The sequence below is a fragment of the Pogona vitticeps genome, chromosome 6, assembly GCF_051106095.1.
Source record: "Pogona vitticeps strain Pit_001003342236 chromosome 6, PviZW2.1, whole genome shotgun sequence".
Classification (NCBI taxonomy): domain Eukaryota; kingdom Metazoa; phylum Chordata; class Lepidosauria; order Squamata; family Agamidae; genus Pogona; species Pogona vitticeps.
Genome location: NC_135788.1, coordinates 14,370,805 through 14,387,506, shown reverse-complemented (window position 1 = coordinate 14,387,506; position 16,702 = coordinate 14,370,805). Strand labels below are relative to the sequence as shown.

The 16,702-nt window shown below is 42.1% G+C and overlaps 1 protein-coding gene and 1 long non-coding RNA gene across 12 annotated transcripts in view; one reads left to right on the top strand and one right to left on the bottom strand.

Annotated features, from left to right (window-relative positions):
* Positions 1 to 16,702, bottom strand: part of PARD3 (par-3 family cell polarity regulator) — a 578,687-nt gene that overhangs the window by 369,383 nt on the left and 192,602 nt on the right. For all 11 annotated transcript variants that reach the window (XM_073002940.2, XM_078378538.1, XM_073002942.2 and 8 more), the window contains exon 3: positions 5,385 to 5,565. In XM_073002940.2, coding sequence (XP_072859041.2) covers positions 5,385 to 5,565 — 181 coding nt within the window. The remainder of the gene's footprint in view (positions 1 to 5,384; positions 5,566 to 16,702) is intronic.
* Positions 9,358 to 16,223, top strand: LOC144583795 (uncharacterized). The gene is made up of 3 exons (XR_013537746.1): positions 9,358 to 9,495; positions 15,972 to 16,040; positions 16,116 to 16,223. It is a non-coding gene; the product is annotated as an uncharacterized LOC144583795 (long non-coding RNA).

Below are 16,702 nucleotides of genomic sequence, written 5' to 3'. Positions count from 1 at the left end.
GTCTCCAAACATGGCATTTTTGGCAAAACACAGATCTAGGAAACCATGATCAGGTAAAACCAGCAGTTCCACCAGTTGTTCATGTCACCAGGAGGAGATAATTCCTCCCCACAAGGGCATTCCGACAACTTGCTCAGGAGGGCTAAGAAACCTTCCAAAGCAGAAGGTTACAGAGTTCAAGGAAGAGGCTTAAAATTCAATGTGTGCTGCAGTTGGATGTTAGCATAACATTAGCTTTAGGCCAGAGGAAAATATGTATAATGAGCCGTTAACAATGTCTGCTCCAGAGCTGTGAAGTACTTGGAGGGCCAGAAAAGAAAAATAGAATTATTTAAGATTTCAACTGCCAGAAAAGGAAAGGGGAAGGAAAGAGACAAGAGGTGGAGCAGGAAGGAAGCAGTTATCAGCTGAGGTCAAGCACAGTGACAATTTATTCAACCTGCCCAGGTGTTAAGATCATCAGGGGATGCCTTTATCTTGGTCCCATGACCTTCACAGATATGTTTGGTGGAAACACAGGAGACAGCTTCCCCTGTTACTGCCCCCAGACCCTGAAATTTCCTCTCACAAGAGGCCAGCCTGGCCCCATCTTTGTTGTCCTTTCATAAGCAAACGAAGGTCTTTCTCTTCACACAGGCTTTCCTTTAGTGATTAGCTGGCTGAGAGGAGTTTTCAAAATGGAATGTTGTGCCTTGTTGCTTTGAATCTGTTTTTGGTGTTGTGTTGATTCGGTTTACCATTTTCAATGTCGTATTTGTTTGATTCTTTTTAATATCTGTATACAGTGGTGCCTTGCAAAACGAATGTAATACATTCTGCAAGAATCGCTGTCTTGCGAAAAAATCGTCTTGTGAGGTTCCCTATGGGAACCTCGCAAAGCGAATGAAATGTACTTGTCTTGCGAGGCATCGGTCTCAAGGAAAAAAAACACCATTTTGCGAAGCATGGCCATAAAAGAAACCGTCTTGCGAGGCACCATAGCGATCGCAAAAACCAATCGTCTTGTGGGTTTTTTGTCCCGCGAGGCATTTGTCTTGCAAGGCACCACTATAATTAGTGTTTTTAGCTTTGTTGTCTTTAAAAGGAGAAAGGCAAGGTAAAATATTTAAAATAAAGTAAATCTCTATTTTCCCATTCACACAAGATGAACCTACTGAAACATTTTATATCTGATTGCTATTTTTTTAACCTATTGAATGTCTACATGAGGGGGTACGGTTTAAGTCTACCATGAACTTTGGGTTAGATGCCCAGACACATCTACAGTTAAAGTAGACCAACAAACACAAATGGGAAGTAAGCCATGATGATTTTAAGTCCCCTTGGTTTCAACAGGTCCGCTCCAAATATGGCTAAGTCTTGATCCAGCTACCTGGGTTTCAGAAATCATAGTGTGGCATGATTCTTACCTTACACCCTGTACTTCATAGGTAAGGCAAGATGCAATTTTTTTAAAACAACAGGGACTATCTTAAAGGCGAACACATCTACTCAAAGAAGAGCTTGCGCTTGCTGTCTGAAGGCAAATATTTGAGGATCTTATTTATAGCATTTAAATGCAGTCATTTGAAACAAACAAGTAGGTTCACAGGCAGTGCCAACCACGGCTGAACTGTCACTTCCTGACATCCTGTCTTACCTGCCAAATTGCTCATTAGGTCTGGCAATTTTCACCTGCGCCTTTAGCTTATATATTTCAGCAGGGAATAAACATCAGTTTGCTTCAACCCATCTCCTGTAGCAAGCTCCCTAGCCGTTTTCGAAACACACTGACATCCACTTACACAAAATAAAATGAAATGAAATCTACTGTTGAGTAGCACATGGTTGATTTTTTTTTTTTAAGAACTCTGTCTCAACCAAAGACTTATAGCAGCAGGAAGTTTAGCTTGGGTAATGATTTTTTTAAAGGCACATACACAAACACACAATAGTGTCAGATGAAAAACAGATAGAAAGGCAACTGTGCTAACACATAAAGGTATAGTATAGCTTATGTACGTATTTTCAATATAAAATAATACAAAGATGATGTTGTCCAGCATTATTTTTGCTTATTTGTGGAGATCCAATCTGCCCCAACCCTCCCACAGTACATGATTACTTCAAAGAATGCATGCTTATATGTCTCGCACATAGGGGGGAAGGCAAGCCAGATGAATATTGCTTTCTCAGCTGGAGGTGATCTAGCTAACCTTTTTCCTTTCTAAAGAAGGTGGTACGATTTATACACAAACAAAAAAAGGGGGTGGTAACATGGCAACCTGAACAAAGCAAGATGAAAATCTCAGCAGATTGTTCACCCTTAGCTTAATACATTTAGACAGTGCATCAGAACAGAGGATGGTCTGGAACCCCTTCTGATGCATGTGAACAGCAGAATCAAATGTAAGCTTTTTTCACATGAGCAGCATTTTCACACGGTGTAGCCTTTTCGGTGCTTGGAAAAAGCACGTTCAAGGGGAGGGGAATAGCGAAATTATGAAGCAGAAAAAGAGAGTGAAAAATATCTACAACAACAGCCAACCAATTTCAGATGGAATACTGTTTTTCACTTGGTAGAAGTAAAATATTCACCACAAACCCTACAATTAGCTGGAAAATTACAATAATTACAGCAATTTTGCATCCTATCTCCAATCTAATTAATAGATATATGATCTTGTCAACATGTAATAATCGGGATCTGCAACGACCACAAAACTGGATGGGTTTTACGCGCTGAATAGAAGTTCAACAGTAAGAAGGTAATTATCTGAGATCCTGAGAATACCATTTGTATGCCATGCTTCAGCTCACAAGTTAAAAAGAAAATACAATAGGGATATTATTTCTATTTTCAAAGTATATTTAAATCAGGTATTTGAAATCGGTTAGCTTTAATGTCAAGTAACATTGTGAGTATGGCTTCAATTACCCATGGGGTACCGCATCCTGAAGAACAAAACCTATTTCACAAAGAAATGAAAGGAATTCTTTTAAGTGGTACACAGAACACTGCTTTTGATTTTCTAGGATATCTGTGCCAAAATATTTCACACTTCTTTTTCTCTGGGCATAGATGTCATGCAAATGCACTTCCGAAGTGAGCATCTTTTGAACAGTTTTTTCAAACACTGCTTTTTTTCAGTTAGCCAGAAGCACAACGAAGGCATAAAGGAAGCAAAAGTCTCAAATCACTCACAAATTTAAACAAATCAATTATAAAAGAGGCTTTTAAAATGGGCATCTAGTCTGACCCACTAATACAAGGCAAAACCAGACACCCACCCATCAGTGAAAGGTTAATTTCACGAGGGTAGGTGCTCTGATGGAGCTACACAGCAGGTACAAGCAATGTATAGCCCTCCAGATAAAATCAGCATTCCTCGCCACTGGTTACGCTGGCTAGGACTGATGGAAGTTGCAGTCCAAAAGCATCTAGAGAACCACAAGATGCTCATCTCTCTTCTGCAGCCATTTGTCGTGTCAGTGCTGGAACGGATGGATAAACCATCAACTTACGAAGTGGACCCTCAACTTACGAAGGTCCCTACTTACGGAAATTTCGTAAGTACGAAAAGCTCCGGCCACAAAATTTAGCTCGACTTGCGGCCAGAGCTTCGACCTACGAAAGGCAGGGGAAAAGGGCAGGAAATTCAAAGGAGCCCCCGCTGCCCTCTTGTCTCCTGTCCCCGGTGCCCTCTGCAGACAGGAGGGCAGCGGGTGCAGCTTTCGAAGCTTTCGGCTTGCAAGCTTTCGGAGTGGAGCGGCTTCCGGCCTGGGCAGAGGGCACTGGGTACAGGAGACAGAAGGCAGCGAGAGCAGCATTGGAAGCCCAAAAAGCTGGCAGCGGGAGCAGAGTGGCTTTCAGCTTCCTGGCCCCCATGGGGACAGGAGGCAGAGGGCAACGGGTGCAGCTTTGGAAGCCCGGGATTTTTTTTTCCCTTTGGCTGGAACGGATTAAATGGTTTTCAATGCATTCCCATGGGAAATGGCCTCTCAAGCTATGGAATTTTCGACCTGCGGCCACAGTTCCAATACAGATTAATTCCGTAAGTCGAGGGTCCACTGTATTGCTCATATCCAGCAGACAGCTTTGGGGATCAGGAACAATTTGGGTAGACAAAGAGTGAACTGTGTCCAGGACTCCTTATCTGTATTACAACTGCTGTAATATGAGGTGCATTTTTTAAATTAGGGATAGAACTCAGAAAGGCCAACAGAGAATACAGGTGGACAGACAGACATGTACAATCTCCCTCCCTCCCTCCCTCTCTCTCACTTACTCACTCACTCACACACACACTTAATTTGTTTAGCAAAGGGATGTTTGCATCACCAGAAGAACCTGTGGGATGTTAAAACATGCAATGGACCTGTTCTCACATTGTCTACTCATCTGCCATGAAGGTTTTGTGAGGAATACAGTGGATCTTCCAATTAACTTCACTGTTGTGCCTTTGTTACTCTTGGGGGACCACCGACTTCTAATTTCACCGAGGTGGAGTGAACAAGAATGACAATGAAGTACACTTGCCCTGGATGGCCACCTTCCTAAGATGACAACATTATTTATTTGTTCAGCAGCAGAGTTTCAGGTCAGATTATCCCATTAAGCTTCCGAAAGCTACTGAGGCACAGCCATATGATGTGCATCTCATGATCAACCCAACAAAAGTTATGTAGCTTTCTCCACGACTCTTTGCAGGAAAGCCAACACTGCCATCAAAAATGGCAGCTCCTTGTGAAATGAGGTCCTCTTGACCTGTCTTGTGATACAAATATTTCAGGTTTCCCCATCCTTATCCAATAAAGACATGCACCAGGACATCAGAACATGGAAGTAATAAGTACGGCATACAGCGCATGTCGTGAAAGGAATAGGAAGAGAACTGAAAACACAGGGCTGCCATTTTGAGTAGCATCCCCCCATTTTCTGTCACTGATTGCAAAATGTTCCTGCTTTCCTCCTGATCCCAACATGTCTTTATCCCATTCTGGACAGACATGGAATACAACTCCCTGCTCTATATGTCTTGTGAGGTTGGGGAGCTATAAGATAACACAGTTCACGATCAAGCGATATAAAACTGCAAGGGTTAGAAACTTAATGCGACATTCCCAGAATTGTGGTGCCCGAAACACCTACAGAGAGAGAGAGAGAGATGAATTATGAATATTTGAAAGCAAATAATAGCTGCTGTGTGTTTTTCAAAAGCCCCAAATAGCAAAAATATACTTACTTGCCTGCCTCAGAACATTTACTTAACTTTTAATTTTTAATCAGCTTATGAAAAAGATACATAATGGCTCATACTCCCAAGCACTTGGAAAGGTAACCGAAGTTGGCATCCTGGTAAATGAAGATTAAATGTGCTGCAGCAAAGGCAGCTTTTACTCACTTGCGCGAAGGACTGAGGGCGTGACCTCAATTTCACTTGTTGCTTGATAAGGCTGAAAGGCTGACACAGGATTTGTGCCCATCTCACTCCCAAAGATCTCGGGACTCTGAGTGCCAGTAGAGCTGGCGCTGGTGCCGTCTCCCCCATGGTGTGGATCTTGCTCATCAAATACAGCTACAAGCTGTGAATAACAAAGAGGTCTCTGGTTAATAAAAATGTGATGCATCACCTTGTAGTGTCATATAAAGCAAGAAGTAGAAGTTGGTTTTGTTTTTTAAAACTGGCTATGTCCACAGCATAAGAATTTGAACCCAGGGATAAATCTGTTGTAGAGGTGGGTAATGCTCCCTCTCTCCAGATGTTGTTTGACTACAAGTCTCATCAGCCCTTGCTGTCAAGGTAAATTTACAGGCCTGAGCAGAATAAGGTGTATTAATGAGCAGCTATAATGAACAGGTGTTTAGAAATGCTGAGTCATGATGACTCATGAGGGCTGACTCATGTATGATGCAATGTCTAATGTGATTGGACACAGATAGATGTGCATAAGTATATATGTGTACTCTGTACAGTAGATGTACTTCCTCCTGTTCTGATGAGTGTCATGCTGTTATGCTATCAGACTGCACTGCTGCATATAGCCTGTAAATACACACTGGTGTCGGTGAAGCTGCCTGCATATGCGTGTTTTTTTTGGACTGCCTGGACTGGACTTTAGTCTGGTAACTCTGCTACCATTTCTGCGTTCTTGCGCTAACACTTGCTAGCCTAGTCCATAGTTGGGCATGATGGGTACTGGAATCCAAACATATCTGGAGGGTTATATATGCCACACCCATTCCTTCAAATTCCGGGTCACTGCAAAGTGAAGGCTCTTGAGGCATACATCTCAATCAGGTTTGAAGTAACTTACTACCTTTGACTGAGATTGTGTCCAAACCAGCACAACCAATAAAGGGCCCAGAATACACAAATACATACCATTAGTCTCCCCCCCCCCCCGACCACCACCCAACCAGAACAGAGGATGAAGAAGAGACTGACTCCATCATTTAAGTCGGTAAGGAATACTGTCATTATCTTATTTAGTAATTTGTAATAGTAGTTAATTATGTTATTCTCATAGCAGCCCCCAAAAGAAAGGGACGTGGTATTATCCGCCTAGTTTTCAAACAGGAGACAGGCACAAGGACACTGAAATGTCTTGCCAAAGATGAAACAGGAAGCCTTTTAAAAGGAAATAATTGGTCCCATTTTTCCCAATTGCCAAGCAATGAATGTGACACCTAAAATCGCAGTGGATGTAAGAAAGCAATATATAAAGGTAAAATCTGAAAATGTTCAAGCCACAGAAAAAGACATTTCCTCCCTCCTTTTGTTCTTTTTTAAAAAAAAACAGAAAAATGTGAGGAAAGTCGGAATACAGGCATGTAACCACCAAACAACTTACTGTGTAGTCTTATATAAGTCTTACTTAAATCAAACGGGATCCGTTTGAAAGTACAGGTGCAAAACATCACATCTATAGTTTACCACTTTTGAAATGCGGAACGTATTACCTATACATTTTACTCATTGGAATTGAATTGTGCACTACCTTTATTAAATTTAAAAACATAAATTCACCTTACTCGTCTATGAGTGACAAACACCGCCATAACATGAGGATCCTGTACCTGTCAACTAAAGACTCTCCACCGAGTCTACCCTGGTGGTACTCAACTAGTGAGGAATACACTGTCATGGTTAGTTCGAGGAAACCCTTTTATGTTGTAAGAAAATGAAGAAGAGAAATGAGAAGGCAATTATATTTATTGCTTTCTTGGTGCACAGTTTATTACATCACCACATGTACCAACGTGGGCTGGAGAGGTACGAGCCAGAAATTGGGAATTCAGTTCCCTACTGTGCATCCCAGAATAGACAGCCTGTGTGGCCTTCGGCAAGCTGCACAGTTCAGGATGCCTACAGAAGAAGGGGATAGTGAGCCACTTCTGAGAATTCTCTGCCTCGAAAACCCTGGGAAGTATCACCATAAGTCAGAATTGACTTGAGAGTACATTATTATTTATTCTATGTACTAACAGGCACTTCTTTGACTTTTCTGTATTTCTGAGTTATGCTATAATGTAGTGTTTGTGGTGTAAGGGTCGTGCCACTATGCATCTCCCTTAATGCTGCCTCCATGACGTTTACCATTCACCCACTGCCAAAAACATACCCTTTTCCTCTCACAGCGGCAGTGCTAAATTAGATGCAACACTCATCTCAATCCAAGACACACCATTCTGAATTTCAAATACAGTGGTGCCTCGCTAGACAGTTACCCCCATGACAGTTTTTTCGCTACACATTGACTTTTTGCGATCACTATAAGTAAAGGTGAAGGTTCCCCTTGACAATTTTTGTCCAGTCGTGTTTGACTCGAGGGGGCGGTGCTCATCCCCGTTTCCAAGCCATAGAGCCAGCATTTTGTCCGAAGACAATCTTCCGTGGTCACATGGCCAGTGTGACTTAGACACGCAACACTGTTACCTTCCCACCGAGGTGGTCCCTATTGATCTACTCGCATTTGCATGCTTTCGAACTGCTAGGTTGGTGGGAGCTGGGACAAGTGATGGGAGCTCACTCCATTGCATGGATTCGATCTTACGACTGCTGGTCTTCTGACCCTGCAGCACAGGCTTCTGTGTTTTAGCCCACAGCGCCACCACATCAGTGACTCGCAAAACAGTGATTCCTATGGGGGAATTTCGCTGGACAATGTTTAGTCCCTGCTTCGCAAACCAATTTTCGCTAGACAATGATTTTGACAGCTCCCTCCATGCTCGCAAAACGGGTGTTTTGGGACCTAAGCTTCACAAGACAGCTATTTAAACAGCTGATCGGCGGTTCGCAAAGCAGCTTTCCTATGGATGATCTTCACTAAACAACGACGATTCTTCCCCATTGGACTGCATTAAACAGGTTTCAATGAATTCCAATGGGGAAATGCTTTTCGCTAGACAATGATTTCGCTAAACAGCGATTTCAGTGGAACGGATTATCATCATCTAGCGAGGCACCACTGTAGAATGATTGAGAAAGACAGATGCCTTTGAATTGTGGTGCTGGAGGAGGCTCTTGAACCACTCCATGTTGTTTGAAGGACTCTCTGGGTGGTTTATAATTTAATTATGCATGCTACACACTGCCCTCCACAGCAAGCTGGGTACTCAATTTACAACTCTTGGATGGCTGAGTGAACCTTGAGCTGGCTATCTAGGATTGAACCTGGATCATGAGCAGAGTTTTGGCTGCAGTACTGCAGTTTAAGCACTCTGCCACAAGGTTCCTTGGTGAGCAAGGGCTTTTTTTTAAGTAGGGTTTTTTTTTAAATCTTGATCTAGTTTTTGCCAGGAGGAGGTAAAAACATGTACCTTCATTATTTCAAAATACTTGAAAGAATTCTAATTGTTGGTTAGACCAAACATCATGTCAATCATTATTACTTTAGAAATTTTAAACAGACAAGTTATGCAACGGTGGGAAACAGCTGTACCACCTTAAAACATTTATTTCCTCTTTGGAGATGAATGAAATCTGTCATACAAGCCGTGCTTCCCTCACCAACATTTTAATTTTTCCTCCTTTTCATACGTCAGGAAAGGAAACAAGGAAAATGTTTGTCTCCACAGATAAGCAGGCAGGCAGAAAGAGAGAGAGATTAAACTACATGAGGTTAGACTCAATTAAATTAGAGTAGTCCATTTTTATTTCACACTCATAGACTAGAGGGACTGCCATCATCTGGCATCGAAGCCAAGGTATCTTTTATGCACACCTGTAACAAACTCCGGGTGGTGCGTGTAGAGGAAAATAGAAAGCTATCTGCGGAGACAACGGCTACCAAATATCCTACAGCAGGACTGCCATATAATCTGAGCTGTGTGTGTCTCCAGTATCACTTCATTAACGAACTCTCACGAGACACTATTCCCCTTCTCTGGTGAGGTCAGGCTTTCTGCAAACAGCCAGGACAAAACAACAGCAATAAAAACAGAGGTTCCTGTAACTGCAGCCTAATTGATGGATTCCTGTAACTGCAGTTTACTTGCATCAAAAATACAAGGTATTTAAACATGTTCTTCTTATCATATGAGGTGGAGGGGGAGAGAAAGGGGATGGAGTTATGCTATGGAAATGAATTTATATCACTGGAATGCCCTGAATAAATCAATGTTATCTGATTTTGGCAGGTAAGTAGAGTCAAGCCTGGTTAGTATATAGATGGGAGACTATCGGGGAACACTATGACCTCCATCATGGGTTAGGAAAAGATGATGTCTCTGGAGAGACACTGCCAGAGCTCAGAGTAGTTGTGCATCGGTGGACCAACAGTCTGCACCAGTAGAAGGCCAGATTACCATGTTCCTTATTTCCTAAAATCTATCACCATAAAGAAAGCCGAAGAATTGATGCCTTTGAATTGTGGTGCTGGAGGAGACTCTTGAGAGTCCCCTGGACTGTAAGGAGAACAAAGCTATCCATTTTGAAAGAAATCAACCCTGAGTGCTCACTGGAAGGAGAGATCCTGAAGCTGAGGCTCCAATACTTTGGCCATCTCATGAGAAGAGAGGACTCCCTGGAAAAGACCCTGAGGTTGGGAAAGTGTGAAGGCAAGAGGAGTAGGGGACAACAGAGGACGAGATGGTTGGACAGTGTCATCGAAGCGACCAACATGAATTTGACCCAACTCTGGGAGGCAGGGGGAGACAGGAGGCCCTGGTGTGCTCTGGTCCATGGGGTCACGAAGAGTCAGACACGACTAAACAACTAAACGACTAACGAAAATCTATCAACAAGTTACTGCTTGTAATTAGTATAATTACACTGATGCAATTGCTTGTTCTTATAGTAAAGTGGAATGATATAACATGAGAGTTATAAAATGCAATCAACTGACATATTAGTCTTCTTTAGGTCTGATGCCCATGTGTTAAATCGATGATTGAATGAGGCTGTGTTCACCTTGCCTTGACATGGTGCATACTGATGGGTCCCCAGCCTGGATGTCTGCACATCTGGCGCAAACATTTACCATAAGCAAGCCACAGGAAGTGTATCTCTATGGACAAGAGATTCCTTGTTGCAGGCAGGGATAACGTGTGACATCTAGGGAGATTCTGCAACTGGGAGAACATGGTAGAGCATCAGACACAACCTGAGTCCAAGCATGTGCATCATTTGTAGAGAGAGGGTTAGTGTGGCAGATGTGAAGAATAGGATGAATGGAAGGAGGAAATATAAGAGATCCTTTAAAAGGCTTCTTCCAATCTGGTGCCCTGTAGGTATTTTGGATTACAACACTACCACAACCAGTAGACATGCAGAATTATGTCCATCACAGTTGTACATTGATAAATCTGTACCAGGCTTGGAAAGTCAATGATCCTATTCTGACAATTCCTTCAAAGAAGTCTTCTCAGTTACCTGTGCTCATAGCCATCAAACCTGTGTTCCACCACATAAAACCCAGATTATGCAAACAACTGAAGACACTATCAAAAGCATGTAAGAGTAGACAAGGCGAAACGTGTCGTGCGTCCTAGCAAATAAGAGACCCCAGGAAGACTCCACCTGTTAAGCCAAATGATGTGCCTTTGGCAAGGCATAAATGCCACAAGCCAATTTGAAGTCAATCTTCTTAAATATTAAAGGCACCCTAAAAACGTAGGAAAGGCTCTTCTAATAAAACTGTACTATTGAAAACAATTTCACCCAAATGTTTTTGTTGTTTAAAGAAAAACATTTTGGTGTTTTCTTGATTTGCCACCAACAGTACAATCTGACCCACTGGGGAAAAATGTTCTAACCATATGTTAAAAAGCATTTGCTTGCTCACAATCTCGAGTGTTTGTGTGCAAGCTACATCTCCAGGTATACAAGCTATACGGTCATGCAATTTCTTTTTCCTTTTAATAAACTCTCACATACACACATATATATGTAAATGGTTATGTATGGTATCTACATGTGTATGGCTTATCTCTCACACCCACCCACATAGATATGCATTCCCACAAGCATCAACCCTACAGTGTCCAGCCATCTTCTGCTTCTCAGACAACACACACACAAGACGTTCCCACAACTCCCTGGTAGGTCCTAGCCCAACATTTGGGAACTCTGGTGCAGAGGGGGCAGAAAATTAAAGGGGACTCTTATACTTAATTAACTTGTAATACTAAAATATTTGGCACAAGTTTCCCAGAAGGAACTATATTTTAATGTCCAAGCTGATCACATAGCGAGCCAACTTTATAATCACAGTGTTCTCAAAGGAACATTTGTTACTATGAGCTAATAGGTAGACAAAGAAATAAGTATAGCTATGGCTTTGTGTTTTATTTAAGTCCTGCTGTGTTGTGTTGTGCTGAGCCTCTTGGGTGGAGGATTGGATTCAAATATAATAACTTAATAAGTGCACTTAAATTTGGCTGAAATCAATATCACTTGTGTACTTAATGTAGGAGCTGATATAAGCAAGACACGAATGCAAGCTTAGACCAGATGCCAAATCATCTTATGTTCCTCTGTTCATGGAAAACACATTTTTAAGACCATGGGGAGGGGGGGTGCATCTTCCAGCTAAGACAGGCAATCTGTGGGCTTCTTACTTTGGACAGGAAAGAGCAGAGACAAAAAATATCTATTTAAAGTAAGGTAAAAGTAGTGACTGTGGTGGCACTTTGGACAGGAAAGAGCAGAGACGAAAAATATCTATTTAAAGTAAGGTAAAAGTAGTGACTGTGGTGGCACTGCAGGTTAAACCGCAGAAGCCTCTGTGCTGCAAGGTCAGAAGACCAGCAGTCGTAAGATCGAATTCACGCGACGGAATGAGCTCCCGTCACTTGTCCCAGCTCTTTCCAGCCTAGCAGTTCAAAAGCATGTAAATGCGAGTAGATAAATAGGTACCACTACGGTGGGAAGGTAACGGCGTTCCATGTCTAGTCATGCTGGCCACGTGACCACGGAAACTGTCTACGGACAAACACTGGCTCTATGGCTTGGAAATGGGTATGAGCACCGCCCCCTAGAGTTGGACATGACTGGACTAAATGTCAATGGGAACCTTTACCTTTACCTAAAAGTAGTGACTGGGCACAAGCCAGAAAAATGGCAGATCGTGACGGTTTGTAGTTTGTGATGAAGCACAAACCGCAATGGAAAATGAATCCGTTTGTGGTGGTTCGGGCCCATCTCCCCCACCCCCATCAGCTGCTGCTGCTGCCACCACTGCCATTGCTTCAGACTCCCAGGGTGGCCTGGAGAGATGATGACGTCAGCAGAGAAGCCAACCAGAGGAGTTGGGTCTCAGTCTCTGCACATGTGCCTGCCAACCAGCTGGTTGCCTGGGAAGCCTGGCACTGGGGTTCCCTGGCAACTCGCTAGCCAGCAGGCACATGTACAGAGGAAGCCACCCAGCCCTTGGCAAGGAAGCCAGGCCACAGCCTCTGCCCATGCGCCCGCCACCAGCTGATCACCCCAATCAGTTGGCGGGTGCATACTCAAAGGCAGTGGCCTGGCTTCCCTGCCACGGCTGCTACCTCTGAAGATGGCACCTGGGGATCAGGGCACCTCAGTAATGATGGCGGCAGTGGCAGATAATCCAAGGTGATGGGAAGGGGGCAGGTAGGCAACCCCAGTTTGCCAAAGCAAACAAAACACCAAAGGGGGAAACGTCCAACATTTCACTTTCGCTTTGGCAAAACAGGATCCCCAAATTGAGTCATGAAACGAACCACGGACCAGCCAAATTCACTGGGGGTTTTGTTTGTTTGTTTGTTCATGATTCATTTCATGCCCTTCTCTAGTAGAGATTAGGTCCTTTTAAGGAGAAGGATAGGGTGAAAATATATTAGAAAGAAAGAAAGAAAGAAAGAAAGAAAGAAAGAAAGAAAGAAAGAAAGAAAGAAAGAAAGAAAGAAAGAAAGAAAGAAAGAAAGAAAGAAAGAAAGAAAGAAAGAAAGAAAGAAAGAAAGAAAGAAAGAAAGAAAGAAAGAAAGAAAGAAAGAAAGAAAGAAAGAAAGAAAGAAAGAGCTCAGTGGGTTGGAACACCTGGCTGCAGAGTCTATGACTGAGAGTTTGAATCCCCACCGAGCCTTTGGCTGACAGATTTACACATTCTGCCACCTCTGCAAACTTGGGAAAGTTACATGGTGAACCACTTTTAAGTAAACTTTATACCTAGGAGGAGGATTGCCTGAAGTCAGAATCATCTTGACAGAACATAATTGTTACTAATAGACCATAACTTAATAACTTAACCTAATTCCCTAATAATGGGAATATGGAGCTGGACCAGATGTTGTCAGACTCCAACTTCCATCATCCTTTACCGTCTTGACAAACTGATTTTCAGTGCAATATTAAGCATTTCCTGTGAAAGTGTAGCCTCTTTTTCATTATTTTAAATCAAGGGTGGAGGAAAATACCCTGGAGGGAACTGAAAGAGATACGTCAAACCTGTGGTTCACTGCCTTTCAGTCACAAACTACTCAACTCAAGTTTTCCTCTCGAATTGTAACCCATGACACAGAGGCCAACAGCAACTTTTCACATCCATTTCTGAAACCCCCTCCAGAGTTTTCTTTGTACTCCAAGTCACTATCCTACAACTTGACATATTCTTCACTGCCTGTCCATTCACTCAAAAATTAATATTCTGCATTTCAAACTCCCTCTCTTTGATCTTCTAGATCTCAGCTGTTATTTACCAGTGCCGACAGCACAACCTTTTCTTATAATATTTTTTTAAAAAAAAAATCAATTCCAATGAAAAGCACCTTGAGAAATCATGTACACCCTCCGGAAAAGAAAGGAAGCAAGCAAGAAAGAAGCAACCTTATTCAAGTTATGAGATACTGACGGAATGTTCTACTTTCACAGTAATGTTTTGACACATTCAGGTTATGCAGTGTAAAAGTAGGTTATCAATGCCATAAGGCTGAAATTGACTCAAAAAAAAAAAAGCAGCAAGTATCTAAAAGCAAAAAGAGGAGGATTATAGTTAGGGATTTCTTCATCATGCTAAAAAGTCAGAATCACTCTAAAGAAAATTCTGGCTGAGTGGAAGGGTAAGTTGAAGACTGGCTTGTGGCCAATGGAACAAATACATTTACACTTACAGACACTTACAGTTTTTCAGCTTAAAAATAAGAAGCTGGGTGCATGCTTGATGCCGAGAAGTGACTTTATTTAGATTTATATAGCCCAACTTATTACTAAAGTTCTGAACTGGCAATGCCATATTTCTAATATATTTCTACATAACCATGTCAAATAGTTCCCGCTAATTCCACCTCCATTGTAATGGGATTGAAGGCTGAGCTACATAAATGGCCTTCCTGAATCCGTGCCTGAGCCACAACATATTCCCAGGCAGAAATCCAAGAGTATATATGGAACCACGAGGGCTCGCTCTTATCACCCAATGTCGGTAAAGCACTTGGCTGATGATCGTGGATCAACTTGCTAAACTTGGTAGCAACCTGTCGGTGAGGAAATGCACTGCCAGACCTGTTGGTGGAATTCTGCCAGGCCTAATTTAATTAAGTGACATCCAACCGGCTTCTGTTCCAGGTGACGTGTGTGTCGCTGCACCAGTGGGCGGAGTTGAGAAGCAGAACATGTCAGGTGCTTGTAAAGCCGGAGGAGATTCATGCTTTGCTAGCTAGACCCCAATGTGCTACAGCAACACATACAAGACAAGGTCATCTTTCAATTACCATCGTTCACAAAACAAGCATCTGTAGCATCCCCCCCCCCCCATTTGCCCATTGTGCCAAAAACAAAGCAAGCACAGACTTATTTATTTATCTGACCAGTTTTTCAGAGTATATTAATTTAGGAAGATTTCAGAACATTGGGGCTGGCCTTTTACACCGCTGTTTACATGTTTCATACTTGGAAAATCAGTGAGACTGGTTCTATCTGCTGCTCATGTTTTCAAATGAGTGGATTGTTAACTCTTATTTTCATATAGGGTTTCGATGCTTGGCGAGGCAAAGCTTACTGTCTTGAAATCTTTCTGAAAAATAAAAGGGCTAGTGAATGTTTGTATATTTTGCTTTAAAATGTTCTATAATAAAAAGAAAGAAAAATGTACAGAACAGACTGGAAAGGAAGATTTCCTAAAACTACTTACTGATACAGTATACCATTAGACTATACAAGCTATATATCTCTCAAGTTTACAGGTGAGTAATACATGACATACTGTATTTTGGTAAGCAAATTTTTGCTGCACTCGATTTCTGATAAGTGCTCTTTGTAGCAAATAACGAGTTTTTTCAGCAGGTATAATTAAAAAGGATTGAAAAAAAGAAAAAGGAAGTACAGTAGTTTTGTGAAATATCCTTTCAGTCCAAGATGTTTATTCTAGCATGGTCAACCATCCATGCCTCCAACTGTACCTGCCTACAATATTCTTTTGTACTCTATTTCAGGGATATAGATTCGGGGGGGAAGCATATTCTTTTAAGTGCTCAGGTAGCAGTGTTTCTACAACACCTTGTAACTCAAAAGCAATTCGCTTTCTTACAGAGGGGACACCACACCGCCTCCTGTGTACATGTGTTCCTTTCAAACAACCGACCCACTATTTCTTCTCTGGTAAGTAAACAGAACAAAAGGAAATGAAATAACTCCCACCACCAACAACCTCTTGATCTTTTTTTTTCTCTTCAGTCCAGCTCAATGTCTGTTTCCAGGAGGAAATGTGCCATAAAACCTAACTTGTTTTACTCATCCGGAGATCTTCATTAAATTGCGACAAGTCTCCTGCTGACAAAAATGAATGAAGATCCCAGGATTCTTCACTCCAAGAGAGACGGAGAGATACAGCAACCTTTTGTCAAAGCCGCTTCACAGCATGAATTTCTCCATGGTCATGGCTACATCAGTCGAAGCAACCATACTGAACTAATAACACTTGATGGGAGAGAAGAACAACTTTCGATGTCATAATCTATCTCTCGCCCAAGAAGGGCAGCTTCTCTTCTCCTAGACAATGAAAAGTCCATCTGGCTGCATTGTGGAGAGAAGTGTGTGCACATGTGTGAAAAAACTAATTAATTGTATTAAATTTTTTTTCACTTTTCAGCTGACTTTGAAGAAAACAGACAGCCAAATCTGGGACGTACAAATTAAAGAAAAATGTGGGTGGAACCACAGGATTAAACTGACTCTTTTTGAACCAGATTTACATTGTTGTAGTCCTGTATAAATCATTTCCCATTCGAGTTGTTGCCTACGACTCTAAACATTTGCTTTCT